The following is an 11,695-nucleotide window of genomic DNA, read 5'->3' as shown; positions in this document are numbered from 1 at the left end:
GGCAAAAAAATAAATAAATAAATTGGAATTCAGATACCAGCAACTGAAAGATTTCGCAGGAAAAAAACATCTTGAATAATTATGAATTCATCTTGAAGATGAATAATCTTGATTTCTGATGTGAGGCCTTTACAAAAACAAAAACGCTAATTGTCTTTCCAATGCGGCTGAACCCATATTGCCTGTGTTGTCTTCAATAAACTGCAAAGAATAGCTTTCAGTATTAAATGTTAATAAATACGTATGCTTAATATAGGTGACACTAAAAGGATTCTTTATGCAAAGAGAAAAAGATGCATGATGGATACCAGAGCTTCTGTCAAAAGCATTAACCAGAAAATTGAGCGTGTTTGGAAAACCCAGGAAGAGCAAAGGTAACGTTGTTGGGTTTTGGAACCAGAAGCTGTGTGTCATTTCTTAGTATTTGTGATGACAAATTAATCCAGTATAATACTGTTATCCTCTATCTGTTGGAGTCTCTGTTGAAAAATACGTCTGGCTTGATGTTTATCTAAGCAAATAGTTCTTTTAGTCCTATAAGTTCACACCGTAATTGAAAAGAGATGTATTATCTAGAGGTCAATAAAGGTAATCCCTATTTTTCTCCTTTCAAATTATAATGGGGCTTTCTTAGCGTAAGAAAAAATTGCATTCATTCTTGGAGTATGCGAGCTGAATAAGAGACAAATGTCTTGTGAGAGTTAGCTGTATTCAATTATGTAGAAAAGATTAATCTTATATTTGAATAATTTTAAAATGTATCCCAACAACCAGAGGGTTTTGAAGGGGCGGGGGCGGGGGGGGTGGGAGGTTGGGGGAACCAGGTGGTGGGTAATAGGGAGGGCACGTATTGCATGGAGCACTGGGTGTTGTGCAAAAACAATGAATACTGTTACGCTGAAAAAAATAAATAAATTTAAAATGTATCCCTATTGGGCTCACTGTTCCTTTGTACAAAATCTTTATTGTGCCGCAGTGGGGGAAAAAGTGAAACGTTACTGTTTGGGAAACTTGTATTACGTAAGTGACTATGACACCCTCATTGAATCTATTTATCATTCCACAGCCTATATGTTACTCAGCAGGTGAATGAAAATGAAAAAGTAAAAGTAAAAACAAAACCCCTTGTAGATAAAATGCAGTTTGGGGGAAAATTTATAATGCGGTAAATCTTCCTTGGTTTTCAAGAGCTTTAAGGCGTACGGGATAGCATCCCTCTTAGACAGTTAGGAGGGAGTGAGGGTTAGCAATGGGAGTAAGCCATCCACTTTATTTTGCTGTTTTCCACCAGAAAATTTCAGCTTGTGATCACCCCCTTCTCCCTTTATAGTACAATTCATGTCCAGTCAATTTGGATTTGAGTGGGTTTACTTTTTTCTTAACGATACAAAGGATGACACTTATTCATAATTACGTTTTACAGGCAGAAGCTTTATCACGAATACTGTCAGCAGTTTCTAACTTTGCTTCAAGAGTGGGATAGAGATGCGCAGAAAACCAAGGAGGAAGAAGAAAAACTAGCTGTTGGTATCGGGCTTAGCTTTATAATTAATCTATGTCTCGAGTAGGAGTGGTGAGCCGAGCCACATCTTAGACCCGTAGATTTGAGCCAGAGTCCTGTTTCCATTGCTGGCTCTGTGGCTGGGCCCCGATCTCAGAGAAATCAGAGAAGTATAGGCGCACAGCCTCTCACGATAGCCCTTGGTCTTTACTTCCTCTCTTGGTTGGGGTTCCTGCAGTTCCAAGTGACAGACATTTGCCAAAGCAAAAGAGGGATGCCCTTGACTTGGTTTATCTGAAGATGTCAAAGGGAGTTTTGCGCCAGGTATCGCTGAATGAGTCTGGGTAAAGGTTGCTTGGGCGGTGCTGTCTGGGGCTGTCTCCGTCTCCTAATAGGCCCTCTCCATGGGGTCAAGCATGACGGCATCTTACGATCCTAGATTCACTACCAGGTTAGTAACCCCGGTGTACCGAGATAACCGTTCTCCATAGGTCTGGCAGAAAAGTCCCCCGGATTGCCATCAGTAATCTAGTTTCAATCGTTTGCTCGTTCCTGAACGGGTCACTGGGCTCAGCGCACGCTTCCCTCTTAATGGGCTGGCCTGTATCACATTTAGGAGTAAGGATGGTGGAGGAGATGTTGCTTTTTGAGGGCAGAGGAGAAGTCCTGGAATTGTTCCCTGAGAGTGGGCCAGTGACTGGACAAGGGAAATACCATCGCCAAGCAACACTCTGATCCAGGGTGGGTGGGGTGTCGTAGCAATCATGAATTTACATGAGCCTAGTACTCGTGGTTGTGGTTGCGTCTGAGCAGCCGGAGAGCTGGATTTTCCAGGGTTGGGCTGAGGTTAGCCGTGCACCTCGACAGAGTGAGAAGGGGGCAAGGTATATAAGCAAGGGTGTAGGTATGACCATCGACCACAGATTTATCTGGAAAGGGGGGAAATGAGGACAGAAGGTGGAGACAGGGGACGGTGGAAGGTGTTCATTCAATGGATGTCGGATCCTGCTAGGGCACTGAGCTGTAGTAGGAAAGGGAGAGTGAGCCACAAACACAGGGAGGTAGAGGTGGAATGTTGTGGAAAATGGGCGTAGTCCAGTGGTCAAGAGCCTGGACACTGGGACAGTGATGTTTGGGATCCAGTTCTGATTTTCTAACTGCTAGCTGTGAAACCAGGGACAAACTGCTTTTCTCTGAACCTCAGTTTCTTCATCTATGAAAGGGAGTATAATAAGAGTACTTACAGGTTTTTTTTGTTTGTTTTGTTCTATGTTTGTTTGTTTGTTTGTCTGTTTTTAGGAGTTAAGTAAGCTCCTCTATAATAAGCTTATTTGAAGTGGTTCAGAACAGTCTGTGTACATAGTTCCTCTGTAAGTCTTTGCCATTCATCACATCACGTAGGTGTTTCAGTTACCGGGCTGACAAAAATCCAAGGTATGACTCTGAAAGTGAGTGGCTAAGTAGGGATATCACAAGTTCACTGGTGGAGGAATAGGAAGATCATGGAAGGATTATTGGAGGGATCATGCGTGTGGATTTCAAAATCAACAAGAGTAAGATATATGATTTCAATATTGGTTTTTTTAAATTTCAGTATTGTTAAGAAAGGAAATTTCCTACTGAGTGACCAGCACATAAGACTATTGTGGTGTTTTCCTATGTTACCGGTAAACACAAATGATGTAAACTTGGTCATAATATTTGAGAAAAGAGAAGATACTAAAAAAAATATTTATTTAAAAACTACTCCAGTTGAATCTAGATTTTTTTTGTTGTCAGATTTTAAATTTCACCAAAATGGTCATCTCAGCTTTTTTTTTCTTTTATATTTGTAGAATATATTTCGACAGCAGCAAAAGGTTTTGCAACGCTCTAGAGTTGCTCAGAGCCAGAGAATGCAAGCAATGAAAGAGTTGTATGAGCAATTCTTAAAGGTCTGTTGAATTTCATAACACAATGTCTTCTCATAAAGTGTTATATATATATATATATACATATATATATATATATATATACATGGAAGTAGAAAATAATTGTTTTTCTTTCTTAATACATGTCAAAAACATTTTGGTTATGCCTTTAAAATCAATTAAAATTAGTTAGGCATTTTCCATTTTGAATTCATTGTTCTGATTTAACATAAATGCTAAATGTACTTTTACTTTTCAGATTCATTAATGGTTTTGAGGGTGTTACTCAAGACAGGGAATGCTAGATTGGGAATTTTGCCAAGAGATTGGGAATTTTGCCAAGAAATATGCATATCGTGCATGAAACCGATCCCTTATTAACAGCTTAATCATGGTATTTTTTCCAGAGTCGGTCTTTCTTAGGAGAGTAGTGATGACTTTGTAGTTTGAAAGGGGGAAGACTTTACATCATTTCTCGATGTCACTTATTTTCCTTTGTGCTGCCAATGTTTCTTAAACAGCAAGGAGCCAATTTTATTTTCAGTTGCATTTTGTTAAGTATTTCATGGCATATTTGCTTCCAGAATTACCAAAGTGACTAAGAGTGGCTTTATATGCCAACTTGTAATTGCAAGAGACAGCACAGAGAATGAAAGAATGAAAATGAGAATGAAAAAAGCCAGAGTAAGGCTATCAGCTTGTGAATTGAGATTACTTTCAGTCGTATTTCCACACTAGCGAATCCTCCTCAGTGACACGAACCTCTTCTTCACACAGCTATACACTCGTTTGGGAGTGGATGGAATCCTGTACATTGCCCTTCTGTTTTTGGTCAGGGTGCCTTTGTCGTCATCGTTGTTTCTAATGTCCTAAGGATACCTAACGTGAGACGACCCACCTACCCTCTTTTATTCTTTTGCATGTGGACATAAAGTTTTCCCAGCTTCGTTCGTTGAAGACACTATCTTTTTCTCATTTTGTGTCCTTGGCCCCCACGTCAAAAACCAGTTGACTGTATATGTGAGAGTTTATTTCTGGGCTCACTGTTCTGTTCCATTGGTTCTGGGCTCACTGTTCTGTTCCATTGGTCTATACATCTGTCTTTATGCTAGTACCAAGCTGTTCTTATTACTGTAGCTTTATAATATATTTTTCACATCAGGAGGTGTGATGGCTCCAGCTTGTTGTTATTGTTGTTGTGGTTGTTCTTTCTTGGAATCGCTCTGGCTATTCACGGTCTTTTGTGGATCCACGTGAATTGTAGGATTGCTTTGTAGAAGCATTTCTGTAGAAAAATAGCATCGGGGTTTTGATGGGGATAACACAGAATCCGCACATTGCTTTGTGTGGTATGGGCATTTGAACAATATTAAGTCTTCCTGTCCGTGAGCATGGGATAATCATTCCACTTACGTATGTTGTCTTTAATTTCTTTCATCAGTGCTTTGTAGTTTTCAGCCGACGAGTCAGTCTATCGCCTCCTTGGTAAAGTGTTTTTCCTAAGTATCTTACTCTTTTTGACGCCATTGTAAATGGGATTGTTTTCTTAACTTCACTTCTGGGGAACTCACTGTTAGTGTGTAGAAATACAGCTGACATTTGCGTGTTGGTCTGATAACTTGCAGCTTTGCTGAATTCATTTATTAGTTCTAACAGGGATTTTTGCACATGCGGAACCCTTGGGGTTTCCTACATATAAGATCACCGCTACCTGCCAGCAAAGATAATTTCGCTTCTTCCTTTCCAGGTTGGATGCCTTCTGTTTCCTCTTACTGTCAAAATGCTCCAGCTAGGCCCTCTGGTACTATGCTGAGTAGGAGTAGTGAGGTTGGGCAACCTTGTCTTACTCCTGATCGTAGAGGAAAAGCTTTCGGTTTTTCACCACTGAGTACGTTAGCTGTGGGCTTGTCATAAAGCTGTGGGCTTTATTACGGTGAGATACATTTCTCCTGTACCTAGTTTGTTGAGAGTTTTTTTATCGTGAAAGAGCGTTGCATTTTGTCAAATACCTTTCCTGCAGCTTTTGGGATGGTCATGTAATTTGTTCTTAAAAGAATCTTGTTCAAATACGTGGCGAAAGGTCACTCTTCTAAACTAACTGGAATGTTTAAGAACTAGTGATATAATTTCAAAATAAGCATTCTTTAAAGAATCTTAGGATTAAACATAAGGGGCGGGGGTGGGAGGTTGGGGGAACCAGGTGGTGGGTAATAGGGAGGGCACGTGTTGCATGGAGCACTGGGTGTTGTGCAAAAACAATGAAGACTGTTACGCTGAAAAAATAAATAAATTAATAAACATATACTAAATAGTAATATTAAAATTGTTTCCAAGCGGAGAGTGTGTTGTTCTAATGCTCTGTGAAGACCATTTATTGGGTGGCATGGAGGTTTCATAAAGTAACAGAAATTATTTCTTCTCAGTGTTATTGCCCAGTGTAACCACTTAGGGTTGGAAATTGACCGTTCTCCTTGACTCCTGTGGTTCCTTATCCTCCCGCTCCAGTTACTGTTGGGCTGTGTGGTACTTAACCTCTGCAATGGTCCTTTCAATTCTTTCTTTGAATTCCCACTGCTGCAGCCCTAGCTGAGGACCTCATCGTCCCTTGCTTCAACTATTAAACTCTCATCTGATCTCTCCATCCTTCCTAGGTCTGAGGGCATTATCTTCCTACGAGGTAGTTCTCCCCTCTTGAAAGCCTGTCAGTCGATTCCCCTTGTAAAAACTCTTAGATACTCAAAGATGCACCATGACATGATGCCCTTTTTAGTTTTATTTGCTACATTCCGTCTTTATGCCCACCCTTCCCGGTAACTGCTTCGTCTAAACTATTACTTCTACGCTCCGTTTATGTCCTTCCCCTGGAAGTGTTTTTAACCTCTCTTTCTTCACCTATTGAAATCTTATTCTTTTGCCAACCAGGTCGGCATTAATCTCCTTTCTCTGCTGTGCAGCCGCAACAAGTTGTGCTTCTGTAACTATCATAAAATTTTTGTATCATTTCTGTTTATGTTTGCTCTTGGCCCTGGGATATGGGAGAGATTGTGTATTCATTTTTAAATTCCTCCACAGCACTCAACACGGTACTTTCTACATGGTACACACTATTTCAGCACTTGCTGAATGAATAGCAAAATATAAACAGTGGGTTGTGTTTTTCGTAAGTTGTAGAGGTCACATCACAGGTCACTGTATTCCCTCTAAGGAAATCATGTTACGTTGACTATTACTGATAATAAACGTGTCATTACCTGAGGTTAGAAAGCTCATTACGGGATTTCAAAATTACAGCGATTGTTGGTGGGGACTCCCGCTCCTTTTCTATTTTGGAGTCTTTTTTGAGCTTGACCTTAGCTGCTTGACATTAACCCATTGTTTTGAGCAAAGCGTACTGTAGTCGTGTCTCCTAAAATAAGAGTATTTTGGGGCATCTGGGTGGCTCAGTCAGTTAAGCGCCCAACCCTTGAGCTCAGCTCGGGTCTCCATCTCAGGGTTGTGAGTTCAAACCCCGTGTTGGAGCCCACTTAAAATAATAATAATTTAATAATGATGATGATGATGATAATTATTGTTATTCACTCGAATCTGATATTTAAAAATTTTTCTTAGTGAATGTTTTTGTCTACCTGTGTGATTTAGAATTTTATTTCAAATAAGATAATGGACATCACTGGAATATTAAAAAATGTAGTCCTTTTGAAATTTAGTTTTGCATGTTTTGAACATAAGAAGAAAAATGGTGGCTTGTAACTGGACTAGGCTTTTTGTTTTAGAGTAAAGAAGACTTAGAGAAGAATCAGGAAAATTTTCTTATTGGTGAACAGAGTGAACTTAGGAAGGAAATGGTCGTGTTGCAAAAACACCTTATGATGGCACATGTAAGTAGTGTAATATTTAAAGGTGAAAACTAAGGATTGATTTAAACGTTGAAGCAGTCTATTTGCTGTTGTATGTATAATCCTTATATAAATACTAAACGAGTATATTCTCTCCTTTCATTTAACAGCAGCAACAAGAGGTGGTAACTGTCCAAAAGTCTCTTCAGTCTCTGTTATTTTGATGACATCTGAAGAAAGGACTTGAACTAAGTAACATGATATTGTGGTTTAACAATTCCAGCTTAGATGATTACCTCTTGTTCTTTGTTGGCTTGTTTAAGTGCAAGCCCCTCTTTCTGTGGACCTAAACAGTTATGGGAGTAGCAACAATCCCAAAGTTATATGCAGGAAACGTTCAGAACTTTGGTAGCAATGGCGACTTTTTCTCCCTAACACTGTCAATTAAATTTCAGCAATAAAGATGATTTGCACTGAAGTATGCTTCAGCGAATCTGTGTCAGTCCCCAAAGATAGAAAGTACCATTCTAGAAGGTTACATTGCTCTTCCTGAGAGAAAAAATAATAATAACGAAAGAATACACCTTTCTGCGTATACTCGTAAAGTTACAGAACCAATTCCAATGAAGATGAGATTTGAAATACAGTCTACTCCACAAAATTACAAAATTTATTAAGGGCAACTTAAGTTTGTGCCCCAGAATAAGTGAAACCGCCAAAAGTCATTAAGACAACTGAATAAGATATGTAAATATCGACTCGTGAGACATGAAGTTGTGACTATGCCATTTCCACACACACAAAAAATTAAAATGTCATTTAATTGATTTCGGTCCACTATTAAGTGACACCTGCCCTTAGCGTGGATTAAAAAGTATCTTATCAACATATCCACGTGCTTAGTTACCTCTGGTTTAACTATTTCGTGCCTATCTTTGGAGGTTAATTACCTAGAAAGTTTGGTTTCGCAAGTCTAATATCCAGTGAGTATGTGGAAGATTGATTGTATGCTCATCTAAAAACATGAACAATTAATTCTCACACCTTGTCTTTTCTGGTGCACTTTTTACATGCATAACTATATGAAATTTTCAATTAGAAATTGAAATTTCCAATTTTCAATTGGAAATGAAATTCGATTTCATAAGCACGAAGTTGTTTGTGAATTGGTTTGGAATAAATCAGTTAAATGTATTCTAAATTACTGAAATTCCTTTCATGAATCATTCAGAACAACAACAACGAAAATACTCCCGTTTGGAGGAGAGGACTGTCTTTCTCCTGTTTTTCTGTGGGTTTAATGTTTTAATTATGGCCACTAGAGCCCACTCTTCTATTTGTTTTATGGTTTTCCTTGTTTTAAAAGTAAGCCCAAACATTCTCATATTCCCTCTCCCTCCCTCCCTCCCTCCCTCCCTCTCTCTCTCTCTTTTCCAAACCAAACTCTCTTTTTCTAACTTCTAACTTACTTCTCTTACGTAGGAAGAAGTGAGTCCTCCACCATGAGTGAATATTTGTCATCAAGGGACAGTTCACTCCTTAAATACTGCAGTTATTTTTGTGAAGGGTTTTCCCCTTAAGCCAAAACATTAAGTCTTAAGTACGACTTCAAACTTTTTTTCCCCTCAAACTTTTATTTGAATTCCAGTTAGTTAACATACAGTGTAAGATTAGTTTCAGGTATAGAATTTAGTGACTCAACGCCTCCATACAACCCCCGGTGCTCATCCCCGACAAGAGCCCTCCTTAATGCCCATCACCTATTCAACCCATTTCTCCCCACCCACCTCCCCTCTGGTAACCATCAGTTTGTTCTCTATATAGTTGAAAGTCTTGTTTCTTGGCTTTCCTCTCTTCCCCACCATGTTCATTTGCTTCTTAAATCCCACTTATGAGTGAAATCATACGGTATTTGTCTTTCTTTGACTGACTTATTTCACTTAGCACAATACTCTCTAGCTCCATCCATGCTGTTGCAAATGGAAAGATTTCATTATTTTTTATGGCTGAATAATATTCCTCTGTGTGTGTGTGTGTGTGTGTGTGTGTGTGTGTGTGTGTAAAACTCAACATCCAAAAAACAAATAATCCAATTAAAAATGGGCAGGGGACATGAATAGACATTTTTCTAAGGAAGACATACAGGTGTCCAATAGACACATGAAAAGATTCTCAGCATCACTCATCATCAGGGAAATACAAATCAAAACTACAATGACTGGCGACATCAGTCAGAGTGGCCAAAATTAACAACACAGGAAACAACAGGCATTGGCAAGGATGTGGAGAAAGGGGAGCCCTCCTACACTGTTGGTGGGAATGCAAGCTGGTAGAGCCACTCTGGAAAACAGTATGGAGGGTCCTCAAAAAGTTCAACATAGAACTACCCTGAATCCCAGCAACTGCACTACTAGGTATTCACCCAAAGGATACAAAAATAGTAACTCAAAGGGATACATGAGCCCCGATGTTTATAGCGGCATTATCAGCAATAGCCAAATTATGGAAAGGGCCCAAGGGCCCATCAACTGATGAATGGGTAAAGAAGTTGTGGTGTCTTTCAAACTTTTAAGAAGATCCTCACTTGAAACTAGAGGGTATTATGCTGAGCGAAATAAGTCAATCAGAGAAAGACAATTATCGTATGATCTCTCTGATATGAGGAATTTGAGAGGCAGGGCAGGGGGGCGCGGTTGGGGGGTAGGGAAGGAAAAAATGAAACAAGATGGGATCGGGAGGGAGACAAACCATAAGAGACTCTTAATCTCATGAAACAAACTGAGGGCTGCTGGGGGAGGCGGGTGTGGAGAGGGTGGTTGGGTTATTGACATTGGGGAGGGTATGTGCTATGGTGAGCGCTGTGAAGTGTGAAAGCCTGACGATTCACAGACCTGTACCCCTGGGGCAAGTGATACATTATATGTCAATAGAAAAATAATAATAAAAAAGAAGATCCTCACTTGAGAAATTTTGCCACTGGGCACAGAGGCAAAATAAGTACTCCACTGTGTTCTCTGTGTATTTAATTCAGATATGCATATTTTTTTCCTTTTAAGGAATATGGACTTACTGGCTTTTGTTCAACATGCTTTTCTCTTGCTTAAGACATTTACCATACACACTCCTTCCTCCATTACTTTTCTTATTGTTCCATTACGTAGCCTAGGGGCTGCAGAACCGTCGGATCAAATTAACAGTCAGGTCAGATGGGAGGATTGATATCTCACCGAATGGCTCTTACTCATAGTGTTACCTGACATCTGTTAATAAGAAATAAAAAGGGGCGCCTGGGTGGCTCAGTGGGTTAAAGCCTCTGCCTTCAGCTCAGGTCATGATCCCAGGGTCCTGGGATCAAGCCCCACATCAGGCTCTCTGCTCAGCAGCGAGCCTGCTTCCTCCTCTCTCTCCCTGCCTGCCTCTCTGACTAGTTGCGATCTCTGTCTATCAAATAAATAAATAAAATCTTTAAAAAAGTAAGAAATTAAAAAAAAAACTTTAGCAGGAATTTGCCTACTTCTGTTCACTATCCACAGAAAGATGTGTTATCTACAAACTTATTAAACTGCTGGTCCGAACATAAAATAGTAAACAGAGTCTCCAAAATACCATTTGCTTTTAGTCCTGTGAGCTACCTATAAGGAAGCAGAAAAAATTATTCATTTATTGCTTCAGATTACTATAATTTGATTAAAATCACTGTATGTTTTACTATTTACTTTTAAGTGGTTTCCCTTTTATTTTCAGTACTGAATATTAGTTACAACTTGAATTTGAAGTCAAGACTAGCAACTTCATCTCACATTTGATAGGGGAACACTGATTATCAAACTTCTCAAATTCATGAGAGGGCAGCCTGTTAAAAAGTTTCAATAACTAAATTATCTGTTATCAAAGTTGGAATGATGGTAACAGTAAGGCTAATAAAGCAGTAACTCATATCACAATCTCACAGTTCCCGTGGAACACCGACAAAGCTTAACCGCTGATCGAGTAATGACACCACAGAAGAAACCCGCCCATTGTGTGAGTAGTTTCCAGCCTTGAGTTCCAGGACTAAGGGTTTTATTCACACCATGAGTCATCAGTTCAAATAACTTCTTACCGCCAATTGTGTGAGGCTTTAGCAAAGACACACTCAAATATTAGGGCGGAAAGATGAGGATGTTTTTCAAAAGCGCTAGTTGCTGACTTCTTGTAGCTCGTGATTGCCAGGAGGATCTTTGGTCCTGTGGGGAGTCCAGGTGACAGGACCCTGGCACCCTAAAGGATACAGCAGAAGGTCAGCCTCCAACTGTGACATTGCATCTCTCCCACTGCAGACAGTATGCCAGACCGTCGTAAGCTGGAGCGCGTGGCCTAGAGGAGTGACCAGATCAGAGCTGCGCTTCCCAGACCTCCACAGAGCCTTATGGTGTCACTCAGAGGTCACACAGGGCCACAGAGGTTTG

At 39.8% G+C, this 11,695-nt stretch overlaps 1 protein-coding gene across 1 annotated transcript; it reads left to right on the top strand.

The window, feature by feature from the left end:
• Positions 1 to 221: 221 nt before the first annotated feature.
• LOC123935452 (synaptonemal complex protein 3-like) lies at positions 222 to 7,516 on the top strand. The gene is made up of 5 exons (XM_045996270.1): positions 222 to 374; positions 1,424 to 1,523; positions 3,337 to 3,435; positions 7,185 to 7,289; positions 7,418 to 7,516. The coding sequence occupies exons 1-5, from the start codon at positions 244 to 246 to the stop codon at positions 7,469 to 7,471; spliced, it is 489 nt and encodes a 162-aa protein (XP_045852226.1). The 5' UTR covers positions 222 to 243; the 3' UTR covers positions 7,472 to 7,516.
• Positions 7,517 to 11,695: the final 4,179 nt, after the last annotated feature.

The sequence above is a fragment of the Meles meles genome, chromosome X, assembly GCF_922984935.1.
Source record: "Meles meles chromosome X, mMelMel3.1 paternal haplotype, whole genome shotgun sequence".
NCBI classification, from domain to species: Eukaryota; Metazoa; Chordata; class Mammalia; order Carnivora; family Mustelidae; genus Meles; species Meles meles.
The sequence above is the reverse complement of the archived record's forward strand: the minus strand, read 5'-3'. Positions and strand labels throughout refer to the sequence as shown.

What these genes read in the sequence shown, in the direction of transcription:
- LOC123935452 (XM_045996270.1), top strand. Translation starts at nt 244, where the DNA reads ATGCTTAATATAGGTGACACTAAAAGGATTCTTTATGCAAAGAGAAAA. An exon ending in TGTATGAGCAATTCTTAAAG is followed by an intron (nt 3,436 to 7,184) that starts GTCTGTTGAATT and finishes TTTTTGTTTTAG; the next exon opens with AGTAAAGAAGACTTAGAGAA. An exon ending in AACACCTTATGATGGCACAT is followed by an intron (nt 7,290 to 7,417) that starts GTAAGTAGTGTA and finishes TTCATTTAACAG; the next exon opens with CAGCAACAAGAGGTGGTAAC.